Source organism: Brassica rapa, chromosome A03 (genome assembly GCF_000309985.2).
Source record: "Brassica rapa cultivar Chiifu-401-42 chromosome A03, CAAS_Brap_v3.01, whole genome shotgun sequence".
Lineage (NCBI taxonomy): Eukaryota > Viridiplantae > Streptophyta > Magnoliopsida > Brassicales > Brassicaceae > Brassica > Brassica rapa.
Window position 1 is genome coordinate 23,689,743 of NC_024797.2, and position 16,483 is coordinate 23,706,225.

The 16,483-nt window shown below is 36.6% G+C and overlaps 4 protein-coding genes across 11 annotated transcripts; 3 read left to right on the forward strand and 1 right to left on the reverse strand.

Moving 5' to 3' along the window:
• Nucleotides 1-1,475: 1,475 nt before the first annotated feature.
• Nucleotides 1,476-4,140, forward strand: LOC108871255 (ribonuclease Y). 2 transcript variants are annotated; one of them, XM_018657543.2, is made up of 3 exons: nt 1,476-2,607; nt 2,716-2,866; nt 3,079-4,140. In XM_018657543.2, the coding sequence occupies exons 1-3, from the start codon at nt 2,419-2,421 to the stop codon at nt 3,201-3,203; spliced, it is 465 nt and encodes a 154-aa protein (XP_018513059.1). In that variant the 5' UTR covers nt 1,476-2,418; the 3' UTR covers nt 3,204-4,140. The 2 variants fall into 2 exon arrangements, 1 of the variants encoding a protein (XP_018513059.1); XR_004456842.1 differs by having other exon boundaries at nt 2,370-2,607; nt 2,716-2,968; nt 3,005-4,140.
• Nucleotides 4,141-6,241: 2,101 nt separating this feature from the next.
• Nucleotides 6,242-8,480, forward strand: LOC103860843 (SNF1-related protein kinase regulatory subunit beta-2). Of its 6 annotated transcripts, none has more exons than XM_033288906.1 (5): nt 6,448-6,814; nt 6,900-7,075; nt 7,166-7,328; nt 7,419-7,773; nt 8,187-8,480. In XM_033288906.1, the coding sequence occupies exons 1-4, from the start codon at nt 6,623-6,625 to the stop codon at nt 7,743-7,745; spliced, it is 858 nt and encodes a 285-aa protein (XP_033144797.1). In that variant the 5' UTR covers nt 6,448-6,622; the 3' UTR covers nt 7,746-7,773; nt 8,187-8,480. The 6 variants fall into 6 exon arrangements, with proteins under 6 accessions (XP_009136758.1, XP_033144797.1, XP_033144794.1 ...); XM_033288903.1 differs by having other exon boundaries at nt 8,194-8,480; XM_033288905.1 differs by having other exon boundaries at nt 8,213-8,480.
• Nucleotides 8,481-12,386: 3,906 nt separating this feature from the next.
• LOC103860844 (pollen-specific leucine-rich repeat extensin-like protein 1) lies at nt 12,387-14,121 on the forward strand. Of its 2 annotated transcripts, none has more exons than XM_009138511.2 (3): nt 12,387-12,640; nt 13,063-13,144; nt 13,263-14,121. In XM_009138511.2, exons 1-3 carry the CDS (start codon nt 12,617-12,619, stop codon nt 13,913-13,915), a joined length of 759 nt encoding a protein of 252 aa, XP_009136759.2. In that variant the 5' UTR covers nt 12,387-12,616; the 3' UTR covers nt 13,916-14,121. The 2 variants fall into 2 exon arrangements, with proteins under 2 accessions (XP_009136759.2, XP_018513645.1); XM_018658129.2 differs by having other exon boundaries at nt 12,491-12,640; nt 13,216-14,121.
• A 1,612-nt stretch (nt 14,122-15,733) lies between these two features.
• On the reverse strand, nt 15,734-16,456 carry LOC103860845. The gene has a single exon (XM_009138512.3). It carries the CDS (start codon nt 16,429-16,431, stop codon nt 15,883-15,885), a length of 549 nt encoding a protein of 182 aa, XP_009136760.1. The 5' UTR covers nt 16,432-16,456; the 3' UTR covers nt 15,734-15,882.
• Between the last annotated feature and the right edge of the window lie 27 nt (nt 16,457-16,483).

Below are 16,483 nucleotides of genomic sequence, written 5' to 3' on the forward strand. Positions count from 1 at the left end.
TTTGCTATGGAACAGTTGAAACTACTAATTGATCAGCACAACATTTTAAGATTTTTTTTATAGAAAAATTCAGCTAAAGTATATTTTGCGATGTAGCAAAGGAGTAACAAGAGGAACACCATAATCAACCAATGGACCGCCATAACAATAACATTACATAACGTCACATAATAAAGCTCCATCAGAAGTACAAATTATTGAAGAAAAAATCGCCTTTAGAATCTCCATTGTATAAACCACGTCATTTCCTCATTTATCAAGAAGTTATTTCAAAGAAGCAGATGGTTAAATGTCGAAGAGAGTTTGGCATTAAATTGATATGATGACGAATTTGGTCCTGCTATATTGCAACGCCATAGGTGAAGCATCTTCTCTCCTTTACCTGGGGCAATGTTCTGAGGAGGTTCTGATCAGGGTTTTACATCAAGTGGATGCGTCTTTCATTATTCCCTCAGTGATACTTGTTTTTCAACTCATGCAGATTGGTTTTCCATAGAGCTTACCATATTTTATAAATTATGTATTGCATTTACATTTCAGAAAGGATCACGTTTAGTATCGCTTTATATCAGTAATTCAGTTGCGATCTTAATTAGGGGTTGGTATTTGCACTGTAGTCTCTAAATGTTTTTATGAGTTTAGTTGGAGAAGCATATGCCATTGTTATTCTTTTTTTTTTGTTTGAACCACATTATTATTCAAGTTCATGGCCTAAACTACAGCTATAGCAGTTTTCTTGTACGTGATTTATAGAATATGTTACTAATCTCTCTCTTCGTAGCTCCTTATCGCCTCCACATAAATAGAAGCGGAGGCCGTTACTCAAGCAAGCAAAAAAAAAAACTCATATCCATTTTCTTCTGACACCATTACTCTGTAAGTTCAGTCACAGAAGGGTGGTGTGCGAGTGGCCAAAGTTGTGTGTTTAGAGTTATCCAAATCCAAATCATTTGGTTTTTGAATGGCCCTGCATCGGCAAATAGCCCACCTTTCAGCCTTTATGTTGTAAAGGTGATTTGTTTAGTTAGTTCGGACAAGTGCTGCTCCCAAGTCCCAAGTCTATGCCTTAATTATTATTATGGTTTTCACCATCCGAGTACTAAATTGAATATACAATACGGTACGTATCAATAGTGAGTCTATGTACTGTCCTTGTTGTTTGCCAAAGCTAATATTTAATGTTAGATGAAGTCAAGGTGCGTATTAGTCTCTTGACCAAACGAAACTCAATTAGTGGAAAAGATGAAAGACTGACCACAAAAACAACATTTTGTTGGTGAAAGCAGTGGCGAATGTAGAATTATTTTTTTGTGGGGGAAAATCTTACATAAACTCAAAAAATGTAACTAGAAATGTTATTTACTAAGAGAAAAATAATTAAAATGTAAGCATATTTAACAAATTTTGAAAATTTTGTGGGGACACTTGCCACCTTCTTGAGCAAGGTAGGTTCGCCACTGGGTGAAAGCGGTTCAAAGTTTACCCATCCAGTCCACATGTGAGTAAACGATCTATCGATTTTACTGAGAGTATGAGACCAAATGTGGGGGTAATTAGTAACAAAATTAAAACTATAGGGTGACAAATTGCAATAATCCGAGAGTGTATGGAAGAACAATCAAACCAAAAAACAAAAGAAAAGAAACAAAAGGTTGGTCGATTTGAGTATTGAGTTGAATCAAAGATTGGTCCTTCTTCTCTCTCTTTTAAAAAAAGTTTAAGTTCGTGTGATCTCTCAGAACGCTTTTACTGTGCTTCCTCCTCATCAAATTCTCCGTCCCTACTTAGTTTCAATCAAGTTTTGTACGAAAAGCAAGAATCTTTAAAACCAAGGGGTCCTGTCTTTATAATCAAAGTGTGTCCTTAAACCAATGTTGAGTTGGCCCAGTGGTAAAGAAGTTACGGATGTAACTACTGCCACCTGGATTTAATTTACGGTGGAAAAGACTATTTACAATGCTTGAGTTCCCGGTAAAAAGGTAAAATCACCTTTTTTTAGACCAAAAAAAGCGTGTCCTTAAAATTCTGATCAGATCAAAGAGATTAAGATAGATAGATTCATAGATTACCCTTTTCTTTTGGTTCACTTCGCTCTCTCCTCAGGTTTCGAGAAATTAGTTTCATTTTTCCCAATGAAATTGTTACACAGTAATTTAATTTAAATTAATTAATTATATTATGACTAAAATTCCCTAATATATGTATGAGATAGTATATTGTTTGGATTTGGTTAGTTGGGTTTAAAGGAATTGTAAGAGGCTTCAACAAGAGAGGCCCAGATATTGAAAACCAAGAAAGAGCGAGAAAACTTAAACAGTGCCGTGAAGAAAAAACAAAACAGGGAATATCTTTTTTCTAATTTCCTCAAAGCAAAACCTAACTAACCTTAAGAGATTACGAGAATTGAGAGAGTGAGAGATGGATTCCTCCGTGTTTAGATGGGCGAGGGAGAAGCTGGAGAAGGAACACAGAGAGAGCAAGGAAAGTGGGAAGCTGAAACTCGAACGAGAGAAGAAAGACAAGGATGCTGCGGAAAGGCAACGCCGAGCCGTTGAAGCTTCTCAAAGAGCCACAAGGCTTGAAGCCATTGAAGCCCAGATGATGAAGGTTTTGGTTTTATTTTTCTTTCTGTAATTAGAAATTCATTCAATGTTGTTATTAGAAAAGGCAGGATCCTAATTTGATAACTCTTATCTTACACATGGGTTGGGTTAGGTTGAGGAACCTAGAAAACGTGAAGGTTATACTATACCTCCATGGATATTGAAGAAGACTAATATGCCGCCACAAGACGAGGAGGAGGTTTTTAGATGGGATGATGAAGAAAAAGGTGCCGAGGGGGAAGTAGGAGACGCTCCTGGTACAGGTCTGTTTGTTTGAGTCTCCCACCTAATTAGTTTATAATTATGAAAAACAACAACAACACATTAGTTAGCCTTGCTTAGCTTTTTTTGTTTATGTTTCAAAAGTAGATAGAGCGTTTGCTTTTGGAGGAAATGAAAAGGCAGTTTTCTTTGATTGGTGCAGAGCTTCAAAGGATTATATGTGGTTACTTTTTCATTTTTTCTTAATTTGCAGGAAAGTTTACTTGTAATGAAGATGAAGAAAAAGAAGAAGAAAGACGACAACGATATCGACAACGACTGCGACTGTTGGCAAAAAGACGGAAAGCTAATGGATCAACCATTGATCATATAGAATAACGATGATATGCTTCCAGAGCGATTAAGTTATGTGTTTGCTTTCCATTGACTTTATGCAAGACTTGTGTCTTTTACAAAAATAAGAAACAATTACATCCAGAGTCAGTTTTCATCTTTTAATATCATAATAAGACACATTATGCTACTCAGACATTTTGTCCAAGCTTTCAACACAAAGAGAAACATAAACTTCCAATTTTACCCTTCTTCCTCTCAGCAATTAAGGAAAAAAAAACACATGTTTTCTCTACGTTACTCAGAAAAAAAGACGACACCTCTTCTACTCATCAGCCGCCAACCACTACTCCCACTTCTCCTCTTCCGTCTTCTGTTCCTCCTCCTCCTCCTCAGCCGTATACTCCAGCACCTATTACTCCTCCTGAATCCCTTACTCGAAACCCTCCACCTTCAATCTCAGGACCACCGTCGAATCCGTTGAGAAGCAGCAGAGGAAGATCTCCTCGGACTCCATCTTCGTCGTCTCCTTCTTCAGATGGGTTATCAACAGGGGTTGTGTTTTGTAAAGCCATATGAGGAGTCATTTTCTTGTGATAGTGATTCTGGTTTGTCTTCCTTGTAAGAAGAATCGAAGAAGATGCTTACTATGCTCCTCCCCACCACTTCCGAATTCCAAAGGTATTAGCTTGTTAGAGAATTGAATTTTTTTATGAAATTAATCTTAATTTGTTATAAAGTTTCAATTTTTTTTTGCAATGTTTTTGCATTGGTGCTTGAATCTGGAGACACTAAGTCTCATGCCTCTGTACTTTCTAACAGTCTCAACAGTAGTCAAATGCTATCCTACTTCTTTTAAAAAGTATAATAATGTTACGGAAGCGTATGAATTTGCTTACTGGTTTTCTGGAGTTCAGTTTTAGATACAAATTGTTACTTGTTATTAGAGGATTGTTTTTTGGCATACTTTGATGTTATCGAATTGTATTACATTGCTGGTGACCTCCCTGTTGTGATATTGTGTCCAGTATTTCTCTAGCAGATGTTGGGATTATGATGTACGACCTTATCACAGTAGTTTCAGTAGTATGTTTATGTTACAACAGCTACATCAATTCCTCTGAATTATCTCTTAAGCTTAATAGCGTTTAATGAAGAAATCAACATATACATGGTAATAAAGAAGAGTGCAACATAAGCATCCATCTTCACCATCACACAAGCCTCCACCTCCACCACCGCTTTTCATGAGCAGCAGCGGAACTACTATGATCGTCCAGTTGACCAAAAAAGAAAGAAAGTAGAAACCTGCAACAAAAATGTATTGTATGTATATACACCAAAAAATATATAGTTTTGTACATGTGTACACTAACAAAAACAATTGTACATAATGAAACATACAACTGCCTACTAGTGAGGTGTACATGTGTACACATGTAAACCAATGTACATATGGACAATGTCTAAACTAATGTACATGTGTACATATGCGAACAATGTACATTCATCAAGTATTTGAGTCCAAAACATATAACCTAATAGATCAAGTCTAACAGAAAATGGTGTATATGTTAGTAAGTGTACACATGGTTTTGGGCTAATGCACATTGATAATTTTTCTTGTAGAAATCATTGTTATTTGTGTACATTTTGTTGTGTACATAATATTACGCGTACGCATGTACATCAAAGATAAATCCAAAAAATATGTGTGTACACTTTGTTGTGTACATAATGTTACGCGTACACATGTACATCAAAAATAAATCCAAAAAATATGCAAAAATGCAGAAATTCGCCATGGATGCTCTCGAGCTAATCCTGATGGGGCCGCAATGGCGAGGTCACGACGCCGTGAAATTTGTGTCTGAGTTTGACGAGAAAATATTTTGAGATTCATAGCATAGCTCGGTTGAAGCGGCAGAAACGCGACAGAGAAGATGATATAGAACTATAATCCCTTTTGTTTATATGAGACTGATGAGTACTCAAATCTCGTCAAGTCATCTCTGCAACTTATATGGATTCTTTGCCGCCGTCGAAGGTGTATCAATTTTTTCACGACCGCACCCTTCCGTTTGTTGGTTCAATTCAGAGAACAAATAGAGACAAAGTTACTTTTTGTTTGTGGTTTAGATTAAAGACAATTAAATAAAAGAATGTATTTTCACTTTTCAAATAAATGCCACACTAAACCCACGTGACCAGAAAAAAAGGAAGAAAGAAGTAACGAAATGTTTGGTTTTCATTATGGAGGTATTGGTGTCTTTGACCACCAACAAACTACCCTAGTAGAACAAACTGTAAAGTGTTAATAAAACTTGTAAACTGTCTTAGGGTGTAAATAACTCTAAAAATAACTGGGGCTGAAATTAAAAGCATTAGTAGCTTATTGGGATTCTCATCATCTACACCAAAGGTTTATACATTTTTTTTTTATTTATTTGCACTTATGTAGTCTCTGATGGTCTTAGATAATAAATGAAAGGTGGATTGGATGTTTATGCATGCTTCGCATTAATACAGATTTTGGAGTAACTACCATCTTAGGGGTTGGTTTTTGCATTCTAGTCTCCAAGTGTGTCTTGGATGAGAGTCTAATTGGAGAAGCATAAGCCATCGTTATTTAAGTTCTTGGCCTAGATAACAGCCTAGAAATTATTATTATGGTTTTCAACATCTGAGTACTAAATTGAATATACAGTCAGTAGTTTTATTAAATAGTAAGTTTATGTACTGTCCTTGTTGTTTGCCAAGGCTAATAATTAATGTAGATGAAGTCAAGGTGTATTAGTTAGTCTCTTTTATCAAAAGAAACTCAATTAGAGGAAAAGATGAAAAGACTGAGCACAAAAACAACATGTTCGGTTCAAAGGTTACCCCCATCCAGTCCACATGTGAGTATCAGTAAACCAAAATGTGGGAGGTAAATTAGTAACAAAATTAAAACTGTAAGAGTGACAAATGCAATAAACAGAACCAATAGAAGAAGGTAAAGTAAGTGGGGGAAAGACGCAACAATCAAACCAAAAACAAAAGAAAAGAAAAGAAACAAAAAGGTTGTTGTTCGATTTGAGTATTGAGTTGAATCAAAGATTGGTCCTTTTTCTCTCTTTTATTTTTTAAGTTTGTGTGATATCTCAGGACGCTTTTACTGTGCTTCCCCCTCTCATCAAATTCTCCGTCCCTACTAGTTTCGATCAAGTTTTGTACGAAAAGCAAGAATCTTTAAAAAAAAACAAGAGTGTCCTGTCTTTATAATCAAGCATGTCCTTAAAACTCTGATCAGATCCGGTTTAATAATAAGAGAGTATAGATTCACCATCTGTAATACTTTTTTTATAATAAAAAAAGGCCAGAGAGAGAGAGAGAGAGAGAGAGAGAGAGGTTAAGAAGATAGATAGATTATAGATTAGCTTAGATTACCCTTTTCTTTTGGTTCTTTTGTGTGTGTGAGTGATATGGGAAACGTGAACGCAAGAGAAGAAGAAGAAGAAGCCAATAGTAACCACCACAACGACAACGACGCTGAGATTCGCTCTCATCAAGCTCCCGACTTTACACCCTCCGAGCAGCTCATGGGTGGTCATCACCATCAATCTCCTCCTCACAGCCCTCGCGCCACTCAATCTCCTCTCATGTTCGCTCCTCAGGTTCTCTTCTCCTTCTCTCTCCACAAGATTCAAACTTTTTGGAATTAAAAGATCTGAAAAAAAAAGTTTGTATCTTTATATTTAGGTTCCGGTGATTCCTCTCCAAAGACCAGACGAAATCCACATCCCGAACCCTTCCTGGATGATGCAATCGCCTTACGAAGAGGCTTCCAACGAGCAAGGCATCCCCACCATGATCACTTGGTGCCACGGTGGCAAAGAGATCTCTGTGGAAGGATCTTGGGATAATTGGAAGTCAAGGTCTTAGCTTTAGCTTTTTTAATTTTAATTTTGGATTCTTTTATAATCAATTTAAACTCTCTCATTGTTCTTTGTGTGTTTGTGGATCAGAAGTCGGTTACAGAGATCTGGAAAAGACTTTACTATAATGAAAGTACTCCCTTCAGGTGTCTATGAGTACAGGTTCATCGTCGATGGTCAGTGGATGCACGCTCCTGAGCTCCCTTTTGCTCGTGATGACGCTGGCAACACTTTCAACCTTTTGGACCTCCAGGTAAACCTCCTTATAACTAGAGAATGCTAAAGAGATCTATGTTTGATTTTATACTTTGGTTTGTGTGTGTGTGTGTGTGTGTAATGCAAGGACTATGTTCCTGAAGACATTCAAAGCATATCCGGGTTCGAACCTCCGCAATCTCCTGAGGCTAGTTACAGCAGCTTGCTTCTGGGAGCTGAGGATTATTCTAAAGAGCCGCCTCTGGTTCCGCCGCATTTGCAGATGACTCTGCTGAACTTGCCTCCGGCCAACCCTGACGTGCCGTCGCCGCTGCCGAGGCCTCAGCATGTGGTTCTCAATCATCTTTACATGCAGAAGGGGAAAAGCGGTCCTTCTGTTGTTGCCCTTGGTTCCACTAACCGGTTTCTAGCAAAGTATGTAACCGTGGTGCTCTACAAGTCCCTCCAGAGATAACTTGCTCTTATCTAGCGAAGTTATTATTGTAAGGCCGACAAATCTCCTCTTTTTTTTCTGGTTTTGGTTTGTGGCTTTCATGTTTTTACAACAGTAGTTATCACACCTGCAAGTCTTTATATTATTGTTTTGGATTTCAAATCTAGGCAGAGTCATGTGTGACTGTGGCAGATGATGATTATATATGCTTCTCTGCAACTAGTGTAACAAAGCATCTGCAGATCACAAATATAAAGGGTGAAAAAACTAAAGATGACATCCCTTCTCAAATTAGTACACTTCATTATCTCAAATTTTATATCTAAAGCAGAGTGTATTGCATTCTGATGGCCACTATCTAGCAAGTATAAAAGGCTGTACAGAGAGAAGAAACAATAAAAAAAAGAGCAAAACATGTTGTTTATATGTTTGAATCTAATAGAGTTTGTAAATTTATAAAAGAGGACAGCCTTTGGCTCTGATTCCAGGAGCCGTGGGACAGGAAGCAAGAGGGCAGTGGTCTACTTAAGAGACAGAGATACAAATTTCAAAAGCAGCACAACTGAAGAAACAGAGATACAAATTTCAAAGTTTACTTAAGAGACCAATCGTGAGGTGCATCATAACTAACAATAGCATAGCCACTTTGGTACCTAGAGGGCCACAGTTTTGATAGGGCATGATCTTCGCTGGAACACAACACAATTGTTAGAAACTGTATCGCTTTTTTCATGAAAGTATATGCAGCAATGAACATATGTCAACATGTTCCTAAACAGGAATACTCATCAATCTCTAAATTTAAGTCTTCGATCTTATACTGTTAAATCTGCAAACCCAAACGAAGGTACCATATTGGAGCCCGTTTGATTAGTAGATTATTGGATCGGCTCACATGATGTTCAACATATAGGCCCGTAGGCTTTAAACCCTTAACAATATCCTTATACTCTTCTACACCATGCATGTGACAACAACAATATGAACTCAATCACTAACTTAGCTCTCTACTTACTTAATAGTCAAAACACGTCACATCTGAGATGATTATGTATATTGTTACCAGTATGTGGTAAAAGATATTCAAATGTTTTGACATGTCTTGTTTTCTATTTCCTGTGAATAATCGCTTCGTAAGGTATAATTATATTTTCTAGAAATTTATTTGTACTAGTTATGATTACCAAAAAAATAAAAATTTATATTTTCCAGATACTGAAGCTTGTTTATAACGTAGCACATGTACGAGTTTCTTCTTACATACTAAGCACATATTGATGCTGCGAGTATTGGAGCTTGTTTATTTTGTTAAGACATTTTCACCAGTATTTCTAACATAGTATGAAAGCACATATTTTTCTTAATCTTAACGTGAGCTTCGTTTTTAGATTAAAGAATGAAAAAAAAAAATCATCATCCAAGAGAGACACCTTAGCTAATAGTTTCACACAAATTTATCATTGATCTGATGATGTAACAAGAAAGCTCATAGACATGATTGTTACACAAAAAGCAAGCACGTACGTGTGTGTACTGCGTATGTGCACTTATGGAATTAAAAATGACCCAAAAGTCAGATTGTTATAAAGTTTATCGTCTTCATGAAACAATACCGACTAATGAACATAACCGGCCATTTGCTCATAACAGTATTGGATAAACTTAGAAACAAGATGAGCTTTTAATATAATGATAAACAATGTCTGCGAAAGAACGTGAAACGGCCCATTGAGTTATAGAGAGATAAGACGATGAGAGTCAAAGAAGAGGTTCTCCTTTTTAATATTAGCCATCTGCTTCCCCCATCTATTTAATATTTATCATAATTCTCAAGTGTCGTTTTCAGTTTAGCTTTTTTTGAAAAACAAAAAACAAAAGGCACATTTGTTGGTTACCAACTAAATCCGCATGTGACGAATATTCCAGCTCCTTGATTTTGTTGTTTTCTTTCTTTCTATTTTCTTCTTAGGTATGAGTGATGAATTGATGATGATGATTGTTTTTTTTTTGAACGAAGATGATGATTGTTCTATTTGTTTCTTAGTGATATACTATAAGGTAGAAGTGGGAGTGGTTAGATTACTAGAGTTGGAGTTGAACGTTAGTTTTACAGAGATTCTCTACCATTTTTATAAAGCAAATCTCTACAAAACAAAAATAAGAGAGAAAAGGACACAAACAGAGTTTCAGTGAAGGCAGAATGAGAACACCGACATAGCATAATATATAATACTAATAATAATAATGGGTTATTTTCAATCCAATAATATTTCAAATGAAATAGCTGACAAGATTCTTGAAAAACAATACAATACAAAGAACAATAAAAGTTGTTTAGGTATTTTAATTTAAGAATTTCAATCTAATAATTTATTAAATGAAATAGCCGCCGACTGGTGCTGTAAATAGTTTATTCAATCTTTTCATGTTAATCCTACTATATAAAAGGGACTAAATTCAAGGCTTTTGAAACTATCTACCTCAGCCAAAATATTCTCATCCAAAAAGAATTAAAAATAAATGTCATTTAAAAAATAATTAACTAACATACAACTTTTGATATTTCTAGAAATTTCAAATTTGTAACTGCTAATTTATTAATAGAATCATATATCTATATTGAATTATGTTCTATTTTTAATCATTAGACTTCAAGGGTAAATAAATTATTAATTTATAATATATATAGTTTATAACTTTATATTGTAGTTATAAATAAAGAGAAAATAATCGGGAAGGGTGGAGAAGCTCATGTAAAATTATGTAATTAAAATGGTAAAATGGTGAGTATGATGAGGTGAATCTAAGAAAATTTGTTGTACAAATTATGGTGCTTTCTTCGTCCACTATAATGATTTAAAATAAAATATATATTCACATAAATAAGTCAATATTTGTTGTTTTTTTTGTAAGATATTAAGATTATCATTTTCTGAAAGGTTACACTGTTGTTTTTAAACAACTTATTACAGCAAGGAAACAAAAACAACCAACAACAACTCAAGGTAAAAAAAAATCTTAAGGAGATCTTATACAAGAAATATAAAAAGAAGTAGAAAAGAGGAGAAAGAAGAACTTGTCGGGTAAGAGAGGAGACGGTCACACATCATACGGTCGAGAGAGGCAAGGATGACTGATGAAGGTGAGGAGACAGTTGTGAACACACGAGCATTACGTTCTTTCCACAATAGGTAGATGGCTGACTGAAAGTAGAGCTTGATGACTGGAGTAGCATGTGCATCTGCGTTGACGCGAGGTTGATTGTTCTAGGCTGCAACAGAGTGTAGATCAGCCGGAGGAGAAATCCAAACTTCAGCAGCAACAGGCTCCCATATCAAGCGAGAGAAAGAGCACTCAAAGAAGAGATGATGGTGAGTCTCTACTTCCAGATTACAAAGGACGCACGTTCCGGAGACATTTAACTCCCAACGCCTCAAGCGATCTTTGGTTGGCAGTCTTCTCCGCAAAGCCAGCCATGATATAAACGCATTACGTGGAATATGTTCCTTGAACCAAATAGTCTTGTGCCAATATTTATTGTTTATAGTGTTTATATTATTTTTCTGACATTAGTATCCATATTTTTTGGTAAACTGATCCAAATAGATTAGTTTGTGGAGTTAACCAAACGAGGATTATAGTGTTTACTTTGGAAAAAGTAATAGGTTGAATGATAGATGGTGTGTGTGCCTTTTCACATGGAAATCTGCACATATATTAAAATTGTAAGTTTTGAATCATAGAGAAAATATAGTGTATATAACTGAAGTTGGTCCATTCCGAAACTAAAGATGGCTAAAATTCTTCTTTGTCAAAATGCATAGATGTGAATCTTATATGAATAGAGTTCTCCATTGCTTATAGCAGTGTAATAAACTCCATGTGTAAAGGAGAAAAAATGTTATATAAGTGAAACAAAAATTATGATTTTTTTCTTGTGCCTATAGGCTCTTCGCAATTTGAAGAAGAAAGAACATATTGTGTGAAAATCTTTGGCTCGGTCAAATTTTATCCAGTCGTTTATAAAACTGTTGTTATCTGATTCATGTAATTTTTCAGTGTTGATTTAAAAGCCCAAAAAACCCATCTATACTGACTTTTTGATATTTTTTCTGTGATTTGAATTTAAAAAGAAATAAAATTTTCGATAAGTTATGTAAACTCAGAACAAGTATTTAGTTTTAGAAAGCATTTACATGTTTCAAACTTATAATATATACATATATAATGTTTAAAATCATGCATATAAAACCTCTGTAAAATGTGTCTGAATATGTTTCTCTTCTTTAATGTGTTAATCGTACTATATATAACATTATTTTAAAATTTCAAAAAGTTTATGTCACTTTCACATACAAAAAACCATCAATAAAAAATATAATTCTCCATCTACGACAAGAAAAATGAAAAATTATAAACATATAAATTTAAATTAAGAAAAACTAACATTGGAAAAACAAGAAGTTAATATAAAAGAAAAAAACCGACAAATAATATTATAAATAAAATAAATTTATAAGACATAATCCGCGCGAAGCGCGGAAAAAATCTCTAGTTTAATGTAATAAAACTAAAAAGAAACTAAGAAAAGATCGGTCAGGTCAATTAATGGCAACTATGAAAGTAAGTGATGTGAAAAGGTTTTTTCAGTGATGCATTATTGTACCTTCACCATTTTTTTCTTTTAAAAAATAAAACCAAGAAAATAATACAGACAGCAAAAAGAGACTGACAGAGTTTTCGATAAAATCATCCGCGTGTCCTGCTGCCATTAGTTGAATAAGGTTTGAGTCTGTTATAAAAGGCTACACATACCACCACCCATCTCTCTTTCTTTGAAGTAGACTCTAAGCCACCGTCAGATCTAAGATCTCAGCTCTCAGTTCCAAGCCATGGCCGAGAAGGGCAAGGAGAAGGTTGTTTTCTTCTCTTCTCTTCTCATTCTTGTTTTGTTTTACTTTCAGTAGACAGAGAAAGTTGTGGTTTTTGCATGTGGGTGGGTCTTTAACTATCTTATGGAGCTTTTGATTCTCTCCTTTTTCTGCTCATTTCTTGTTTTAAAAATATTTTCTTGTGGATTTTTTTTTGTATTTGTATTAGTGAGATGTGTTGGTTTTGTATGGACTAAAATAATGCGATGAAACCATTTAAAAAGGGTAAAACTCGTGGGAGTGATAAGAGAATCTTCCTTTCTTTGTGTCAGCGATCGAATCAGTTCTTTCTCAGTAATTAGATGTTTTAGAAACGTCTAAACATAAAGTGTTTTGTTTCGACTTTTACCACTAATAAGAAAGAACCTGAAGATTTTAATGACGTCAATATCCAAAAAAAAAAACAGGTAACTATGATGAAGTTGAAGGTGGATCTTGAGTGTGCCAAGTGTTACAAGAAGGTCAAGAAGGTTCTTTGCAAATTCCCTCGTGAGTTCCTTTTTCTCTTAAAAAGATTCTTGTGGATAATTATTTATTTGCTTAAATTTTGATTGGTTGAGGAAATGGACTGAGTGGATGATGATTTTGTGTGGGTTTTGAACAAGAGAAATCAGAGACCAACTGTTTGATGAGAAGTCTAACATAGTCATCATCAAGGTGGTTTGCTGCAGCCCTGAGAAAATCATGGACAAACTCTGTTCTAAAGGTGGCGGTTCTATCAAGACCATCGAGATCGTCCAGCCACCCAAGCCGCCTCAGCCTCAGCCTCAGCCACAAGCTCAGCCTCCTCCACAAAAGCCTAAAGATGCTCCCAAAGCCGCCGAGAAGCCTAAAGAGGGCGAGAAGCCTAAGCAGCCTGAAAAGCCCAAAGAGGCTGAAAAGCCGAAGGAAGCTGAGAAGCCTAAACAAGCAGAGAAGCCCAAAGAAGCCGACAAACCCGCAGCGGCTAAACCCGCACCAGCTCCTGCACAGGCACCTGCTCCTGCCCAAAAGCAGGCTGGACCGCCACCACAAGCGATGCCGATGATGTCACATGGGCAACCAGTAGCGATGTGTTATGGGCCATACTATGATGGTTTTGGAGGTGGGCCAGCGTTCAGTGGATACGGAATGCCGCCGCAGCCGCAACCGTACCAGAGTTATGGCCGACCTGTGTATGACAGCTGGGGAGGAGGACCACCACCTAGTTACCGACAATGCAACCTCAACAGATGCGATTACTTCAGCGAAGAGAACCCACAAAGCTGCTCCATCATGTGATATTACGACTCATCATTTCCTTTATTCCCTCTCTTTGATACGAATAATGAAAAGAATATATAGAGAGATGTTTACGTGTAATCTTGTGATAGGGTCCATAAGGAAGTATCGTTGTATTTTGAAGCTGTAACTGTAAACATTATAAAAAAAACTGTTTAATTTTCTTAAATATGAATCAAGAATAATAGTATTTCCCTTTTATCAATGATAGTATCTATTTTCTATGTTGTACCTTATTCTTATGAAGCTACTAGTTCTCATGAAAGATCTTCGTAATGCTAGCAAACTCAGGCTTATACTGATTAGGTCTGCTTCTCCTTAGTTCATGGTTTTTTTTCTTTATTATCCTCCTATTGACTTTAATGATGAGGGGGTGGCAAATTTGACTTTTCCTCCTAGTAAGCATGCTCTATTGATTTGTGTTTCATTTTACAAGTAATATTTAGGACTTTAGACATTATTCATGTCAAACAAGATATGTTTTTCAAGTGCTGTTACATTAGCTGACGGTACTAAAGAAAAAGAGTTAGTGGTCATATGATGGTCCGCACGTTGGTCCAAGAGTTGAATATAAAACTGTACGAGTCAAGGCATCATCACAAACCACACAGCACTACACAATATGGGCATTCATACATTGCGCTGTAAGAGTGGAAAGAAAGTTCGAGATGTCTTGTTGGATGAGAAAGCAACAGAGAAGGCCAAGAATCCACCTCGAGGGACAAGGCGGTGTGTAAAGATCATTCTGACGAGGAAGCAGCTCGAGCTGCTACGACTGAATAGTGTAGGAGTTTCCTTTAAGCTTCCAAAGACTTATGGTAGCTGCAAGAGGAAATGGAAGCCATCTTTGCAGACAATAGTAGAGGTAGATAACTAATGATGTCCTACTCTTCATACTCAGTTTGTGTACAAGTTTGAATCTCCATGTAGCTTGCAGCAGAGTAAGCAGAAGTGAGAGCGTTTTGATAACAACTCAGTCTAGTAGTTGGGTTTTCCCTTTGTCAATCTTGTGATCTGTAAAGTGTTCAACTTGCAGTTCCTTTTATGGGTTTGTTATTTTGAATTCTTTAAAGTTGAATCAATTACTTTTGTGTGGTAATGACAAAGTTGATGCCTTTCCATTGGAATATGATGAAAAGGAAGAAACTTTGCAAAGCGATTCGATTCTTGTTCCTTCATTCTCTTAGTTTTTAAACAAAGTCTTTGTTTTGGTAATCAAGATAAAGAAAAGAGACAAAACCCATTCCTCAGGACAAAGGCATCTCCAATGTCTCACCCATCAGTCAATGACGATTATGCCCCTTCACTTTCTCTAAACCATGGGGGCTCTTCATGTCATTGTAGGTAGAGTAGTTATGAATCATCGGTTAAACTAATGGTAAACATTAAATAAAAGCACCTGAGGACTTGCGTTGTTCAACAAAGCTGACGTTAAAAACCATCTCAATCTCCTTCCTCACAAGCTGCATTCATCATAGTTCTTAGCTTCAAGCCTTCAACATCTCTCCTATTCTCCCTCTCTCTGGATCAACAAGAAATGGAGATCCAAGCAAGACTAATGGAGTACAAGTTCCATGTCATGATCACAATCATCGTCATCGTGGTTCTGTCGTCCCTCGTGTACGCAGCACCAAGAATCCTCGACATATTAGCTTACTTCTGGCCTCTGTTTGCGTCAACGGCCGCCTTCTTAGCCATGGCAATCACCTCCGGCGGCTTCCAGCAACTCTCAGATGAAGCTACCGGCGAGGGAATCATGGATTACGTCGCCGGACGGCCTGAAGATTTTCACTAGTACGAATGAAAGACATTACAATGTACAAAGTTGGTCCCTTTATGTCAAATAAAATGTCACTGACTCATTGATTGATTGTGTAACAAAATCAAATAGATTATAAGACTATGCATAAACAGAGTATCAATGACCATAACAGAGTATTATTAATGAAACAGAACAAACAAACTCTCTAGTATCCGTAATCATAAGCGAACTCGTTGACACCAACCATAGCCGAGACCACTTGCGAGACGATATAGAAGCTTCCACCTAAGATGATCACAATGAGAACGGCGGAGATTGGGTTCTTGAGGAGTTCGAAGATGGGCTCAAAGACAGCAGAGAGAGCTCCTGTGCTGACGGTGAGAGCGTAAAGACCGTACCTTCTCACGTTGTCCCAAAACTCTTCCATCAAAGGACCTTCTGGTCCCAAAGCCAACGCCTTTTCTCCGTCCATTCCCATCACCAAAGCCACCATCAACCCTACCGAGACACCAGTCACCAAAGCTTGTCTCAGTTGCTTCTTCTCCAAACCCAAAGTTTGTGTCTTTTCAAGCTTGGTTCTGTTACTTTCCACCGTTAATCTTCTGCACTGAACACGGCATGATGGTCTGGTGCTTATGCTTGAGCTAGGAGACACCTTAGCTGCTGGTAATAGTCTGCTACTGCTCAGATGGAGATGAGGTTGCAGAGAAGATACTTTCATTTTGGGGAGAGACATCATCATCATCATAGTCATCTCACTTCTTCCTTGTAGTTAGTCTGATTCTATCTTTATATACTTAAGACTG

Excerpts from the sequence above, each read along its gene's own strand:
- LOC108871255 (XM_018657543.2), top strand. The coding sequence starts at position 2,419 with ATGGATTCCTCCGTGTTTAGATGGGCGAGGGAGAAGCTGGAGAAGGAA. Across the intron at positions 2,608-2,715 it reads TTGAAGCCCAGATGATGAAG|GTTGAGGAACCTAGAAAACG; the intron begins GTTTTGGTTTTA and ends GGGTTGGGTTAG. Across the intron at positions 2,867-3,078 it reads AGGAGACGCTCCTGGTACAG|GAAAGTTTACTTGTAATGAA; the intron begins GTCTGTTTGTTT and ends CTTAATTTGCAG.
- LOC103860843 (XM_033288906.1), top strand. The coding sequence starts at position 6,623 with ATGGGAAACGTGAACGCAAGAGAAGAAGAAGAAGAAGCCAATAGTAAC. Across the intron at positions 6,815-6,899 it reads CTCTCATGTTCGCTCCTCAG|GTTCCGGTGATTCCTCTCCA; the intron begins GTTCTCTTCTCC and ends CTTTATATTTAG. Across the intron at positions 7,329-7,418 it reads TCAACCTTTTGGACCTCCAG|GACTATGTTCCTGAAGACAT; the intron begins GTAAACCTCCTT and ends GTGTAATGCAAG.
- LOC103860844 (XM_009138511.2), top strand. The coding sequence starts at position 12,617 with ATGGCCGAGAAGGGCAAGGAGAAG. Across the intron at positions 12,641-13,062 it reads CCGAGAAGGGCAAGGAGAAG|GTAACTATGATGAAGTTGAA; the intron begins GTTGTTTTCTTC and ends AAAAAAAAACAG. Across the intron at positions 13,145-13,262 it reads GGTTCTTTGCAAATTCCCTC|AAATCAGAGACCAACTGTTT; the intron begins GTGAGTTCCTTT and ends TTTGAACAAGAG.
- LOC103860845 (XM_009138512.3), bottom strand. The coding sequence starts at position 16,431 with ATGACTATGATGATGATGATGTCTCTCCCCAAAATGAAAGTATCTTCT.